The sequence below is a fragment of the Pteropus medius genome, unplaced genomic scaffold (genome assembly GCF_902729225.1).
Source record: "Pteropus medius unplaced genomic scaffold, Ma_sr-lr_union100, whole genome shotgun sequence".
Classification (NCBI taxonomy): domain Eukaryota; kingdom Metazoa; phylum Chordata; class Mammalia; order Chiroptera; family Pteropodidae; genus Pteropus; species Pteropus medius.
In genome coordinates this window covers 13,798,622-13,815,772 of record NW_024352787.1, presented here as the reverse complement: position 1 = coordinate 13,815,772, position 17,151 = coordinate 13,798,622, and the positions used below count along the sequence as shown (strand labels likewise).

The 17,151-nt window shown below is 29.8% G+C and overlaps 2 protein-coding genes across 4 annotated transcripts in view; one reads left to right on the top strand and one right to left on the bottom strand.

Moving 5' to 3' along the window:
* COG5 (component of oligomeric golgi complex 5) overlaps window positions 1–17,151 on the top strand; it is a 290,007-nt gene that overhangs the window by 60,490 nt on the left and 212,366 nt on the right. The gene's annotated exons all lie outside the window — the stretch shown is intronic.
* Window positions 8,122–9,739, bottom strand: GPR22 (G protein-coupled receptor 22). The gene has a single exon (XM_039849038.1). It carries the CDS (start codon window positions 9,717–9,719, stop codon window positions 8,418–8,420), a length of 1,302 nt encoding a protein of 433 aa, XP_039704972.1. The 5' UTR covers window positions 9,720–9,739; the 3' UTR covers window positions 8,122–8,417.

The window sequence follows — 17,151 nt, the reverse complement described above, 5'->3', positions numbered from 1 at the left end:
ATTCTGTAGATGTTAGTCTTTCTAGCAGCTCAGGTAATGATTCAAGTTTATGGTTTTACACTTAACAATTTCTTTGCCAATTATTTTTTCCAGAATTTGTTGAGAGAGAATATTTATGGAAGATTTTTCTGAAGGCCAATTAGTCCATCCATTTTTCTTTACTAATGAGTCGCTGAAGGTTGGGGAGTCAGGAGAGGAGAAGACTAAGTACATCAGAATTACCTGGCTCCTCTTTTGTTTGTTTTTAAGAACATTTTTCATTTGAAAGTGCCACGTCTCTCTTCCAAACAGTCTGATCATCCCCTTCAACGTGTATGAAATGGTTGAGATCCACTGCTTTATTATTCTATAATATTTTCCTTGGATTAAACCAGAATATGTTTTTGTACCTGGGCATTATATTATTCATTCCCATAACATTCTTTTTATTAAATTTCCTTTTAGTTTGATGCTATAATTGTACAGTGAGAAAAATTATAATCACATAAAGGTTTTTGTTGCCTTTTCTGTAAGGGCATTGTGGCCATTTTTATACATTGATGGACATAAGAAACAAGTTTTTATACAAACATCATTTACACACTGTATACTTTCTGAGAACATCTATGAAAGACAATGCTCTCTGGTCTCAGGATTAAGAATAGTATGTACTTCTACTGAACAGGTAAATGATTTTTGTTTTATCAATGCTAAGAGTCATGTAATCAACGCTTTTTCTCTCCTTACATGACCTAGGAGAAACATAGGGACGGTTTTGACTCACCTCTTATGAGAATATAGGACTTAATGATAAGCATTTTCATTTCATACCAAGGTTAATTTTAATTTTTTTCATTCTTTTTATCCTTCTGTTTTGATTTTATTTGTTTTTTCATTTAATTGTATCTAAAATTGTATGCTTTTAAAAATTGTCTTACATTATCTTTTGAATAAGGCAGAATATAAACAAAATTACCTGTACCATTTACCAATTTTGCTTCCTTCTTAATACTAAAAATAGTTTAGTAGTAGTATTGGATTGTACACTCTTGAGGATCTTACTGAATATGTAGATATTTACTGCAGAGAGAGAACACAGACATACCCATGAAATTTTGCACACAATTTCAGGTAACTTAGAGACTTCGGGAAACCCTAGGTCAAAGTCATTGTTTATCTGCAATATATGGCAAGTGTTTTTCTGTATGTTGGCTATATCCAGTCATCTGAACTGTTGTCTTTATGTATTTAAATTGTATTTATTAGCAGCCCATTTTCAATAATATCAGCTTGTAATGGGTTGGTTCTATGATTTGATAAAGGAAAATATTAAAAAACAAAAGAGTTATAACCAAAGATAATATCAATATTGTTGGAAAGAATTCTTAGTGAAACAGTTAATAAGAAATGTTCCCAGAGTAGTGTTTCCACAGTACCATTTGAAGTATTTATTGAATATTCATGTTACTTAAATTTTTATAAAACAATAGGAAATTAAAGTTGTCATAAATTATCAAGGGCAGCTGAATATTCTCTAAATTTTGTTGATGGCACAAAGGAAATTACAATAACAGAAAAAAATGTTTGACCCAAACCATCTACCTAATTTGAGTGGTATCTGTTCAAAAGATATACACAATATAGTTATTTAGTATTTTTACTGAAAATTTATTTTAGAATTATTTCTTATTGTCTATGTGTAGTATTATGTTTAATTAAAAGTTTTGCATTGAATGAACAAAATGTGTAAATATTGTACTTAACCTTTTTGTCGGAATGAGATAACATTACAACAAGCAGTAGTGCAATTTTATAATTAACTGAATATTTTTATTGAATGAAGTAGAAATAAATGATACCTTATGGTGTCATGTTTCATACCTTTTTATCTTCTGAGTGTATGATTTTTAAAGGAAACTTTTTACCTAGATAACATCTTTTAAAATAAAATTTTAGTCCTTAGAAAAGAATAAATGTCCTTAGAAATGTCTTGCTAGATTGTATATATAGTCCAACTAAAATTTTATTAGTGAAAGTGAAGTAAGCTTTAGAATTTTGTCTCCAAGAAGGCACTCTGACCTGAACTGAATTCAGAGCTACTCTTACACCTTTTCATTTATTAATTACTTGAATATATATCACTTTGATATATAATCTATCTTCTAATATATAAAGTAGTGGTTCTTAAGCTTTTGCACACAAATAACCTGAGAGTACTTGTTTGAAACCTATTATTTAGGGCTACAACCATAGAGATTCTGATTCATTAAATCTCAGGGGCCCACAAATAGAATTTCAAACATGTACCATAGAGGAGTCTAATGTAGGTGGGGTACATTTTGAGCAATATTCTCTTAAACAAGATACAGTAGGGTCTGTCAGAAGTCTAAAAATTGTTTATTTCAATTCATTAATATTTACCGATCAGTTAGTATGTGTTGGGCACTTTTTAGGGAAGCATTATCAAAGGTTAGATTAGTATTACAGACTATTATTACATTGTGCGGATTTAAGAAAGTTTTATAAAATTAGGCAGCTAACTTTTTGTTGCTTGTAAGAAGCAGTAGTTGGAAAAAATTAAACAGCAAAGAAAGACTACAGTTTTTTTAAGAATTGGGAAGGAAACTGTTAAAATGTAGACTACATAAGTTTGAATTTTTTCATTTCAACCTGTCCTAAGTCATTAACAATATTGAAGTGGAATATGTATCTTTAGTTCTTCTCTACTCAATCAATATATAATATACCACCTAATATATAGTACATGACATAGGAGGTTGTGTGTAATACTAATGGCTGTCTGATATATATATACACACATATATATTCTATATATATTTCTTAATCCTACAGCCTACATCTAATATGGCATTAACATTTAAAAAATTTTAAGTTGAATTAAAATTTTTTCATTTTGTATCCATTATTAGTATTGTGTGTCTGTAACCATCTGAGCGGAAAGCATTTCCCCATAACCTTATTATCTTCTCTTGCTCCTTTTTCTTTTCATCCTGAAAAATTGGTGATGTGCTTTGGTAGTCTGCCTTACTTAATGCTTCTCAGAAATATACATGATGTGTCACTTTCATAGAAGCAAGGTGAGGAAAATGACTTCAGTCCCAGATAGGCTCAGCTCTCCTCCTTAATCTCACTTGATGCTTCCGAGTTTGATAGTGGTATGGAGTTAATATTGGTGGCAGTGACAGGAATGGCAGCACTTTTTACCACTTGCTGATAGAAGTACAAAGCTGTTATGCATGAAAGCCATGGATATAGCTTACAGAGGTCTGTAAAAAAATATGTGAGCAGAAAGGTGGAGATACTTAGGATTATTTTACGTTATTTTATCATGAGCAAGAGGAAAAATATTACTGTTTGTTTGCTTAGCTCTTTTTCTCCTGCAAAAATGGATATTCTTTAAAAGGTGATAGCTTTTGTGTTAGCGATGAGCCAAATTTTTCATTTGTTTTTATATCTCAATACCATCCTGTTCCAAATGTTTGCGAATGGTTATAATATTCTAATATTTTACATCTAAAGGTGCAATATATGTTATTATATTACTAATCTGCCCATTCTGTCAACTAGGATTTCTTAAAAATTTTTTTTCATTTTTTTAAAATACTTTTTTAAAAAAGTCAGTCTTCAAATTAGTTTTCTTTCGTGAACTTTAACCCACAATTCTGTTTTCTTTGTAGTTTTCTAAGAGCCGAGCATCTCTGAGTATTTTACATCTTCTTGCTGCCTTATCTAGGTTTAATTATCTCCTTATATTTCTCTTTTATAATGTGATCTGAGCTTCTTTTCCCTGCTAACATTTATTATTAGTCATCTCATGTTTAGCTTTCTTTGAGGTCACTGCAGTTCCATAGAGGACTTGTATTCAGAAGAAGTACATACAAGTATCCATGTCTGAGATGTAAAGAAAATAGACTCCAAAAGTTTTATTTAGTTTTTTTATTTCTCATCTTATTTAGTGGAAATAAAGAAAATAGTTTTATGGTTTTTCCCTTGCTTCTTCCCACCATTTAGAAAAATAACCCTGCTCACAGTTTGCCAAGTTACCTTTTTTACCTTAATAAGATGATCTTGAAATGTAACTTGAAACTATTTAATTATAATAGAAAAAGGCTTAAGTATTTGATATTTTATCAATATTATTTTTAGATCTATTACATTTTTTTTAATTTTAAAAATTATTTTTATGCAGCTATTAAAGAATTAAGGGGATGTGTATATAATGAGTTGGATAGATATTTATTATAAATTATTAGGAAAAAAGCAAAGGATGACATTTATATTTTTTTACTCTATATACCTTGGCATTTTTCCATTAAGTGTTTACATTTTTTATAATTAAAATTAAGAAAATATGTGTTCAATAGAAAAACTGAACAAACCAATATGCAAAATATAAAGTAAATAGTGTAAAACATCTATTTTCATTTTGAATAATTTCTAATAACTAGAACATTCTTAAATGATGTTATTGATCTTACTTAATTGAATTTTATGCTTTGCTTGAAATATTTTTTGTTTTTGCCTTTGTTATCCATTTATTTTCTTCACAGCATAATTAAAAAGTTCTTAGATCATTGCGGATAATCTAGTTTCTTTTGGTCCTTTTTATCGCCGTCATTTTTAATTCTTCAATCTCTTTTACCAGATGTCTTTCTAGTCTGTTTGGCATACCATATTGATTCATCCTTCACATTGCCTGTCACATCTACACGCTCCTTTGCAGAGTTACTGCTAGGCCTGTCATTACAAATCTCGGTGATGGCAACAGCTTCCCATATCCTGTGTCTTAACCAAAAACAATTTGGTTTCTTAACTTCCCATTTGTGTCTTACCCTAACAACTCATTATTATTATTATTATTATTATTATTTTACATTTTTATTTATTTTTTATATTTTTGTTTTTTTAGCTCATTTCTCATTGTATTATTCCCCTGCTCAGATTTCTCTGCCGCCATTTAAGGCCTTCTGTCATTTAGCCCCAGTTTAACTTACCAGATCAACTTCTCACTACTATAATTTCTGCTAAAGAAAATAATTTACCATTTCCAGAATATGCCTCAGCACCTTTCCTCAATAGCACTTCGTTTATATTATTGTTAAATCCAACATAATTCCTTTCTTCTTAAGTCTGTTAAGAACTTAACTTTTTTTTTATAACAATTAACACCTTTTTTTATAGGTATTGCTATACTTTTTAATACCTTTATTCTAAATTTTAAGCTCTGAGGGTAATGACTCTATTCAATATAAATGCGAGTATCTGCCATAATGCCATTTATATAGTTAACTGAATTACAAAGCTTAAATATACAATCATAAAATGTAATAAAACCAAAAATTTTATTGACTTTGGAAAGTAGTCTTGAAATTACCATGTTGAAGTTCTAAGAACTTGTTGTCTTAAACTTTTAGGGGTTCACCTTTAAGTCTAATCTCAGTTAAATGAAGAGTTTCATTTTTAATACCCAGAGAATTGAGAGTTTGCTATAATTTTATTTGGAGGATTAAAGAATTAACGACATATGTAAAAATTGACTTACTATGGATGAGAAGTACAGAATTATTATGAATGCCATTTTTTAAAAAAGCATAATTGTAAATAATTCAGTTTTCATGATAGAGTTGAATATCCGTTAAGTATTAGTTGGTAGAATAGTCCCCTCCTTAAATTAGCAAACTAAACAAAAGAGAAAAGTTTTATATCTTGTTGAGCTCGTATTTGGTTTGTTTTTAAAGTAATACTCATTTCTATAATTATGAAGAGCTAATCCTGTTAACATTTATATCTATGTCTGTGATTTGTAGCATATGGGTAGAAAAATATGATTTTAAGAAGGATCTGATACTGAGTTTATCGTTATTACCTCTATTGCTTTTTTCATTTTAAAATTTCATCCTAACTTGAAAAATTACCACTAATTTTTTTTTTGGTAAAATTATTTGAAGTAAAGTGAAAAATTTACACGGATGGTGAAGGTCATCATGAAAAAATGTTTCACCTTTCCATAGGAAAAACTAGTAAAAATGTTTTATCTCTCATTCAAGCTGAGGTCAGTAATTGCAAACATATGTGACTTTTTTGAAAGCTAAACTTACAAATATTATTTTGTTTTACATATTACTCTTTAACATTAAAAAGCTATTAGAAGTTGTCTGATAAGTATGATTTTTCTTTATTGTAAATCAGTGGATACACTTTTGTATACCTGAAAGATCATTACAGGTGGGCAAAAATGCTTGTTAATTGTCTGTGCCAATGTCAAATGTAGAAATAATAGCAGTTTAGAGGGCAACATTATAATATTTGCCATTTATTTCTTATTTTGTTAGATTTCTTATTACAGAGAACAGGAGGGCATGAAAGTAGTTTAGGCAAATATATTAGAAAAATGCTTTTTAACTGAGTTCTTTGGCATGCATGTAGACTTGAAGATTAAAAATACTTAAAACACAAATGGTTTCTCAATATGAAAACTAAAAATTTTTATTACAGTTATAAAATTAAATATTAAAATTTTAATTCATGCTCAGAAGTCCTAGTATAAAATTAGTTTTTTAAAAATTTTAATATATTAACATCTTCTATGCCAAATATATTTTTTGAATGAAAATTTTCTTAATATCTTTGTCAATGAAGTCTTTATTTCTCTTCAGGGTTTCAAAAAATATGTTGTACTTGCTTATGCTACATTTCGTAAAATTAAAGCATTTCTTTAATTCCATAAAAGAGTAGAAAATAAGGCAGAAGGAAATTTCAGCTTTGCCAAGATTTGACATTATGTTAACATTATTATCAAAAGTAAACCCCTATTGAATTTGCTTTGTAACCTCAAGGAATTGCCTGGTGCTCATTTCTCCAAGAATTAGGGTTTTTAGTAAACTCTGTTGGATGAATTTTATTTATTTACATAAAGGTGATATATTACTGAATTGTTTGACATAAAATTTTATTTAAAAAGGAGTTGCTACTTATTTAGCGAATACAGTGTTAAAAAACAGAATGAAAAATTGTCCAGTTAACCAATTATAAGGTAGCAAGTATTTGCCTATTTTAAGTAACTTATTGCTGTTTTTCAGATATAGTGGTACTTAGCACTCACTAATATATTGTTAGATTATAACAGTTACAAAATATTTGTTTGATAAGAATTCCCAAACTTGATGCCTATAGTTAAGATTAGTAGTTTCGTAGTTTTCCACCATAAATTGAGGATTGGAGACAAAATGCTTAAAGTTAAATTGTGACATAGAGTAAAAAACAAATTGATAAGATTTATTGCCACTTTAATGATTTTCAGAGTAGAAATAGAACTACTGTATTTTGAAACATTTGGGAGCTGTGATAGGGTAGAAACATTGTGTAAATTGTATTACTCTGAAGTTTCTATGTTATCTAAAATTAGAAATAATTGGCTCGTTAAGCTTTTATACAATGATGTAGTTTTTTTCTTCTTTGAACTAAGATTTTCATAGTTAGTTTCTATTATACAAAAAGACCAACTTGAATTTAGGAAGTCACTTTATTTTAATGCACTGTTAATCCAGCATACTGTATTAATCTAGAGCATTTGGTTTAGACTGAAGCAAAGTGAGACAGGAAGAAAGGCTGGTGCTTTAGTTTTCTTCCTTCTCTTTATCGTCAGTTCATTTGTATATTAATAGGCATAGTGCCTTTCATCTTAGAAAAATCAGTCTCTTTTACATAATAAATTTGAATTTCAGAGTTTCCCTATCTTGGTGTGCATATATAGGTAGTTTGTTTTTGGTTCTTGAATTTTAAAATCCTGATAGATCCTACAATTTCTACATTTTAAAAAAAGTAAAGTTTTGTACATAGTTCATTACTTTTGATGCATCAAATATAATATCTAGTTGACTGTACCAGAAAACATAGTATAGTGGTACAGAATATATTGGATTGTTTTGATCGTTTGGAGCTTGTTATTTCAGTTCTTATGTTAAAATGCTCTTCCAATTATTATATAAATATACCTAGAGTTTGTGGCTTAGAAATAATACACTTTATATATACATATACATATGTGTATATATATATATATATATATATATATAAAAACCCAAGGATACCTGTGTAAGTTACATTTTTAAATTATACACTGTTTTAAGGCTATGTATTTATTCTTTAGAAAATATGACTTACATAAATATCTTCTGATGGACATAATATTGACAAAATATACACATATTACTTTAACAAACTGCCATGCAGCAAATACAGTTAAGTAATGAAGAAATTGAATATATATGACCTAATCTAATCTTGACATTTACATTGAAAACTTACAACATAACCAATACTTAAAATGTTTTTTCTTATATTTGGCAGTAAGTTCACTTTTTACAATTTAAACTTAAAACTCCTGAATGTGGGTTTGGTGAAACTTAGACTTTTTTCTAGTCTGTGACAACCTGAGGTACTAAACATTTTTCTCTTATTTCACTATCTTCAAAGGTAATTTTTTTGTTTCTTTTAGGGTCTATCCAAGAGTTGTGAATTACAGCGTTGTTAGGCATGGGATCAGCTTCCACTATGGAAACAACTCGCTTTTTCATTTTACTTTTCAAAACCTTTTGAAATTTTTGTCTAGTGAATGCATATAACAGAGGGTGGAATATAGTTGTTCCATAAGCCATGACTAGAAAACACAACCTTAATTTTACTAAAAGGTCACTTGGGCCTAAACATAAAATGGTGGTATTTAAAACAGAAATTGGTGTCCAACAGAGAAGAAATGTAGAAATAATTAATAAAGACATTCTGAAAACTCTTTTTTGCCTTTCTCGTCGTTCGCGGTGTCGTTTCACAGCTCTCCGGAGGGCAATTATTACAGAGACTGAAGTTCTTACACCAAAGACTACATTTCTCCCACCACTGCTTTGTGACATGTCTGTAGTCTCATGTTGGGTGGTTAGAGAAATTGTCTTTTTCTTTCTCGCTTTCTTCTTCTGTCCTGTTGAAAATCTGGTGCCTATTCGAATATTAAGAGCCTGGAGTATTTTGGTGTATGTGATTAACATTACTATGACAGTGAAAAAGAATATTGGAATCTGTACTAGCAGGTGGTAATACATTCCCAGTTCAGTGTAGTACTCATTTGTACTGACGCACAATAGTGTCTTGTTTTCCCATTTATTTCCACTTTGAAGACTGAAAAAATTTACCTCAATGAAGGGAATCAGGAAAGAGAAAAATGAAAAAATCCAAATGGATATCATTAGCATTACAGCTCTGCCCATTGTCAGTATTCGGTTTGCAGGTTTTACAGAGATGTCATATCTGTCCAAAGTGATAGCAAAGACGTTGATTGCTGTTGAGACACTTGCAAAAGATACACAGGCCTCATGGAAACAGCAGATGAGAGCAGTGTTACTTTCCAGTGAAAGCAGAAGGATAACTATAGTTAGAGGAATACATCCTACACAAATTATTACATCAAGCACATGAAGATTCATTGTAATAATGTTACTGACAGAGTTGATTAAGTTGGATTTCATGCAGTAAAGTACCAGTACTGTGAGGTTGCTGCCAAGTCCCAACACAATTTCTAACATAAGAAATCCGGTGAGAGACACTTGAAAGCTTAATGGATATGATAGTGGTTGGTACATATTGGTGTTGATGTCATCAATGTTATCTCGAACTGTAATGTTAGATTCAGACTGCATGTTGATTTCCAGAATGGAAGAAAAACACATTCTTTTGGAGCAGTTGGTTTTTTCCCTAGAAAGTGAAATAGAATAAACTATTTGATATTTGGCAATTTAAATGACGTATAAAAAACCGTGTTCTTTGTAAAAAAAAAAAAAATTTTGTGTACTTAGTTTAATTTTTAAGTTTGTAAACTATTAATGGGAAATGTAGAGTTAGGAAACATCAAAGCTGCATTATTTTGATGTAAAAGGAAATCGGGTTCTCCCTTTGAAGAAATAACTGTATGGAGATTACTCCTATATAGTTAAAAAATATTTCATATACTAAAAAAGATTTTCTTCATTTGGGTTTTCAAACTTATTATTTGAGATACAGTATGTTTTTGTATAATAAAACTAGCCAGTATGCAAAACTAATTTTAGCCCAGTGTTTTAAGATTTCATTTTAAAATGTTATGAATAGGTGGGAAATAAACGTTGTTTTAATATGTTCTAGCTTAATTAGTGTAGGTGTAATTATTCCTGTGAGATTTCAAATGAACAGGACAAGTGTTCATTTAAAATGATAAATAGTGCAGAACATTAGTTTGCTTTAAACAATTTTGTTCGTGTTCTTCATTTAAATTCATATTTACAAGTCAACAGTGTGATTAGGGATATTTGGAGTTTTTTTCCTACAGAAGTAGTCAAAGGATAAATATTTCATATTTTGAAGTTAAAATGCTCACTGAACTTTATAATGGGCAAACTTATGAAATTGGAAGAAAAGGACATTAAGTTAAAGTAAAATGCCACAAAGCTTGCTAAAAGAACAGTAATCACTCTTGTATTTTGTAACCACACCCTCTCATATCTTGTGGAAGGAGAAAATTGAAATTTAATATTATATTAAGAAGTAGCCATTCCAGAGTGATTTAGAAAATTATATTAGTTGATTTTATTTAAGCAGAACTTTTAAAGTAAAAAAGAAAAAGAAATTTTAGGGAAAAGGAGTATCTGAAGCCCATTTTCTGAGGAATCTTTTAAAGTTACACATTCTCTCTGAAACTGTTCATAAAAATCACCTAATGTGTATAATTTTGAGAAAACTCAAACAAAACAAAACCAAAAAAACTTGCTAATTCATGCAAATATGTATTTTAACATATAGAGGTTTAGAGTAATTTATAAATAATGTCTAATTTTCTGGGCTAAAATGTCAGTAATCAGTATAAGCAGTTAAAATATAAAATCATACAACCAACTATATTTCACATTTCAAGTACAGCTTTCTGACTATAAAATCATAGTCAAGCACAAATTATAAATGCTAATTATTTTCAGAACTCATATTAACCTTTTACTTGATATAACCTTTTTTAAATTTTAGAATACCATTTTAATTATGCATATTATTTTAGGGGTAATATTTCAGAATCACAAATGATAGCAATATTAATTTCCTTTGAGTTTGGTATAAAGTGTTACTAGAGGCACATATTCAAGTAAATGAAGATCTTAGCTAATATCGAAATCCTATAAAAATGGAAAAATTGCTAAGTGTGCCAAATTTTCTGAACTGACAAACATCAGGTCTTTGTCACATCACTTAGATTTATAAATAAAGCAGAAATGTCAAGTTAGGTGATAATTAAGAAAAATGCATCTCTAGAGTAAGATCCTTTCCTTTTGTAAATGTTAAACAGTGTGGTGAGGTGCATGCATCTTCTGACCTACCTGTTTGCTGTTGCCTTATGGGCCTTTTGACTCACTATAGCAGTTTTTCACAAATTGATACTTGATATCAGTGACAGATTTTGACATGAATTTTTACCTGACAACAATGAAGTAGCTGTGTTTTATTTCATGTCTTGTAGGAATTCTTTCATTTTTCTCCAATACTTCAACTGTATGAATTGTGAGATTTAGTTGGCTGATGGATTTCTAAAGACCAGTACAAAATATTGGTGTTTGTTTTGCCTTAAAAAGTCACAACCAAGAGAAACTTCCTCAAATGATAGGAATTATGTTTCCCTTTGTGGGAATATATTATAGAGTCTTTTTATTTTCCAGAACATGTGAAAATAAAAAAGGAAACATTAGGTTTCTAGCTCCTAAAATGTATTTAGACATCCTTTTGTTACAAACTGTTTCTTTGGCAGTCCTGATTATTTCGAAATGATTTCTTGATCACATAACGTGCTTTATATTATAAATCCAGTCCATGTTCTTTTGATGAAAACCATCTGCTATTTAATTTGATTTGTTTTCATTAGAAGAGGATACATAATTGGTTATAAAACTCCAATGGAAAAATCCTTTAGTAATATCAATTGATACGAATATCTGAATATTTAGTGAAGAAAATACTTGCTAAAGCTTCATTTAGCTTGCTGGTAATGGATGGCATTCTTATTTTGGCAATCCATGTTTCATTGTTTCTTTAAGAATCAGTAGCTCCACAATTCTGGTATGTTATGGTATAAACTCCCTCTTTAAAAATGCTCACCATTTTGTCTTCAGGCTTGTACAATTATATTGTTTTTCTTTTTGTGGCTGTTTTATATAACATCTCCTTAGGATGATTTCTGTTGATATGTTATATCCCAGCAGAATGTAGACCTATATTCTCTGGTTTTAACTCCTTAATGTCTTAAAATCATGTGTTACAAGAATATTCTGCAGTTTATAGTTCAGACAGCTAGGGAGATGCTCGGTCAGATGCATTCTTCATATTGTCAGTTGTAAGTACTGAATTAGCTGCTGTAAACCCTTGTGAAAAAGAAAAAAATGAATAAGAAATAGAGTTCCTAATAATTTCCAATTAATTAAAGTTATTTTTGTTTATTTTAACACCATACACACTATTTGTTATCAAAGTAAGCAAACTGTATTCTTCGAGCCACACTTATGCATAAATGTAAGGGTTTCTTTAAATAAAATATCCTCTTTTCCTAACAGGAATTGCAAATCTGTTATTTAATAACAGTTAACATTACAAATATAACCATGAAAGTCTGCATTTTTTTTTTTTAACTGATTTCTGCTCTCATTTTAGAAGCTACCCTGTATTTTCGGAGATTATGTGCAATTAGCATATACTAAATATACTGTTATCCCCTCATGTCTTTATAATAGATTTAACCATATTTCCTGCTGTAAAATATTATAGCTTGCTATATTACTGCCACATAGTTTGAATTTTAACTGATTAAAACATTTCATGAGCTATTATAAATTTGCATTGATGAATTGTTCATGTAATTAAAATAGAAAAGGTAGTGCCAACTAACTGCAAATTAAATAATTTTCAATGACCATGCCCAGTGATAAACTTAACCAAAAATTGAGTAACAAATAGGTAAATAGTAAACCTGGTTCTTGGAAGAAATATAAGCATTTTTGAACACTTGAGCAAAACTGTACTGATGACATTAAGAATACTTAGTACATCTGAAGTGGCTTAAAAGCTAATGTCTTCATAGTAAATAAAGAATAGTCTTTGTATTTTACATAGCATCCTAAAATACATTTAAAATATATCATGTCTTAAAGGAAATAGATCTAAAAAAATACTTGTTTAGCAATATAGTAGACTTAAACAAATAAAATTCAGGCTGAAATTTTTCAAAGTAATTTTACCCCACTATGCCGGTTCAAAAGCATCTGCATACTATATAATAAGGAGCACATCTTACCTCCACTAAAGATTTGATAAATTCTTGATGTAGTTGAAGCGTTTCCAGTTGTGATTGATTCATTTTGTTCACTTGTTAGTAGAGGACTTGGGGAAGAGGGTCATAAACATCTCTTCGAAAAGACCTTAATGAAAATATGTGTCTGTACTGTGCCATTGTTTCAGCAGTACTGCTAATGTATGGAACATGTAGTGCTGCTTAGAGGCTGCTGCAGTCTCTCACTCTTCCTACTGTGGAATCAATAAGCATCTGAAAATACATAATGAAAGTAATTTAACATACTGAAGGCTTCTTGTCTCCAGAGACAATATTTAGGTTCAGTCTTTCTAAAAAGGAGCGGCACTGATTTTCAGAGGAAAGCCTGTTCTGGGCAGCTTTTGCAGAATGACAGCCTACCTTGTCGCTTCTCTCCACTGCAGAGAGATGCAGTGCATTCACTAATTTTGATTGGTCAGTTGTATTGGGTTTGAACTGTGCTTCGTATGTATAGCTGGGTTCCCCCCTCCCACTGTTTTTATATAAGGATGTTTTCTAAAGGACTATATTTATAAGTGGTTGTATGTTGCTCTTAAATAGAATATGAGTAAATTAGTCTTTTAAAAATGTGTGTTCTATTCTGGTTTGTTGTTCATTTATGCCAAACATTAAAAAATGCAGGGAACTGGAAGGGGTCAAGAAAGAATTCATATAGTAAGAGTACATATTCTTTTTAAAGCCTGGATAATAGCACTTGAGAATATTTTAGTTGTGTATATGTTTTTGGTTGAGATTCTTTGTTCTGTAAACAGAAAGCCACTGTATCTTTACTGTGAACCACATTAAATTTCAACTGGTTTGTATTCAATTCATCTTTGTGTATTCCAAATTCTTGTGAATATCTCAAGGTGTTAAATATCATGACGGCAGTATTCATTCATTCAGGTATTCGTTAATTTCATTTATTCATTCAAAATATTAACCAGATTAATCTGAGGTGATTATACCCTGAAATATTTTTTTTTTAAATTCCATTGCTATTAGTATATTCTCAGTATGTAAAGATTTAATCATGTGTATTCCTTTTGAGATTGCTATTTATTCTTCACCTTTGGTAACCCTTTTATTCAGTAGATATATACTGATCACTTGCCCTAATATTTTATTACAACTGGCTATTTCTGGTTTTAACCTGGCATTTTCAGTGGATTGCTGTGTCCTAAGTATGCTGTTATTGGGTAACTGTATTGGTAAAGGAAAAAGTAAGTTAGCTATATGTCTTCATAAATTATAAAGCTAAATTATTTTGAGATGCTGTCAAAATAATAAAAGCAATGGCTTTATACGTAATTACCTTAAAACATTATTTTAAAATTAAATTTCTCTTTGGTTACTTATAAAAATTTTCTGTTCTCAATATTGAGGAGTATTTTTTTAGACTTCAGTATATAAAGTGGCTGTATTCTGTATCTTCTGACAAAATAGAAGACATGTAACAAATGGCTGAATTAGAATACTGATCATCACCTGTTTCCATTATTTTAGGAATATTAGTGATCCCCATTTACGAAAATGTATGCTAAAATTTAAAGTTTTAATTGAAATTATAATTTTGTAAAGCTGTATACATTTTTATAATCTGCCGATAGTATTTAAGCTTCACAGGGGGCTTGCTGAATAGTATATGAATTTCGAATTGCATTTCTGTAGAAGTTGAGAATAATGTGATAGAAAATTCTGTTGTGAATTTTTAAAATTTTCTGCACGGCTTTGGGGGGCAAGTCTTTGGTAATGCCAGAAATTAAAACGTTGGCTACTTTTCATGCATTTTGAAAGCTGGAGAAAAGGATCTTGTTAGAAAGCCAGCCGTGTTGAAAGAATGTGTACATGTGCACACACTGTAATTTTCAAGCTTAAAACTAAAACCAGAGAAAAGATACTAGCATCAGTTGAAACTTGTGGGATGAGAAATTATTAACATAGTGAAATACATACAGTGCTTTTCTGCCAGAGTTAAATATTTGCTTATATTTATCATTAAAATAGCCCAATGAAGTAGAGGAAACCAAGGCCCGGAGAAATTTAATGACTTGCAAAAGTCTAGGTAAGTTAGTAGTAGAGCCAGTGTTTGAAATCTACAAATTCCCCTCTACCTATAGTTGGCCCTCTTTCTTTGGAAAATTCTGAAGGTATTTGGGACTTAGAACTGCATGATCTGGGTTCAGACACAAATTAGTTACATGGTTTTTAGAAAGTCATGCATTTTCTGGGTCACAATATAGCTTTGATTCTTTCTGTTGAAGTATATTTCTGTGGTTTGTTTAACTCTCTGTGAGCAATATTTCCAAGTTAAATTCAGACTATTTGAAAGAACATATATTGGGGTCTCTGCAAGAAATAATGGCAGCTAAAAAGCTCAGGTCTGGAGATTGCTTTTTATCCCTTGTGCAAGTGACTTATGATTAAGGATATACAGTATATTACAAACAACATTTTTTTATTGCATACAATGCTTAATATAGTTTTCTTTTTAAACACCACTAATTGGTTTGGTGATTACAACGTTCTCTAATTTCTTAGCAGAATAATCCTAACTTGCTTTGTTTCTGACAAAGATGAAAATATTGAAACCACTGGATTGAAAAATCAGATGATATTTTTATGAAAAAAAAATCAATATTTCAGAATTTACAAAGATTCTTATTTCCATAGTAATAGATTTTTATACTTGTGCATTTAATGTATTTTATATTCATATAGGATACTAATTTTGAAAAATGCTATAATTGGTGATTTAAAACCAAATATTGTTATAAAATAACTTTATAGGTTAATTATTAATTAGCTAATTAATAATCTGGTAAAGCACTTTCACTTTTGTAATGATAACTAAGCAACAGATATGAATCTAACCTCAAATATCTCTATTAAAGTCCTTTTCACAAGTTATGTTTTTCTTTTTAGTTTTGAATAGTTTGATTGCATAGGAATTTTAATTCCTAAAATTCCTTACATGGGAGCCTTTAATGTTTAATTTTATATATTTGCCCTCTTAAGTTTGGACAGCTGTGAATATGAGAAAGTAGTTTATTGTTTACATTTATATTGCACTGTTCATATCAGATCATTCTTATCCAGCTTGTGTCTAGTTCTGATGCTACATTTTTGATGATTCTGAGTTTGTATGTGAAAAAACTCAACTTTACAAAATATTGTAATTAACCACAACTGAAAGTGCTTAGAAACTATTTACAAAGTATGTATACAAAAGCTGTTTTTAATTGTTGAAAATTGCTTTTTAAATTGTATTGCTTTAAGGGTGCTTTTTCAATGAGTATTTAATAAAGCTAATTCTCAACTCTCTGATACTGGAGATAAAGGAAGAAAGGATTATTTCACTTTAAAGCCAATTCAGAAATTTTATTTGGCTTCTCAACTCTAAATTTCTTTTACAACAAATGTTTTACCAGAAAAATAGAAATGGACCATCTGCTAAAACATCCATCAAGTGGGGAATTGCCAAGGTAGTAGAGAGTCAACAACATTGATGATTCATAAGAGAATTCTTGAAAACTGATTATAACTTGGTAAAGAATTGTATACTTTTAACAGAACAACTTTATAGAGCATTTGCCCTCATCCTTTTCTGCCTCACCTAAGTTGGACATTTAAAAATTTTCAATTTTATTTTTCATATTATGTATTTGTAAGTCATTTGCCAGCATCACATATATTATAAAAATAAATATATGGCATTTCTCATCCAAAGTTAGATTTTGCATCCTGCGACTATTACTACTTTTTAATCTTCGTCTGTTGTCCTA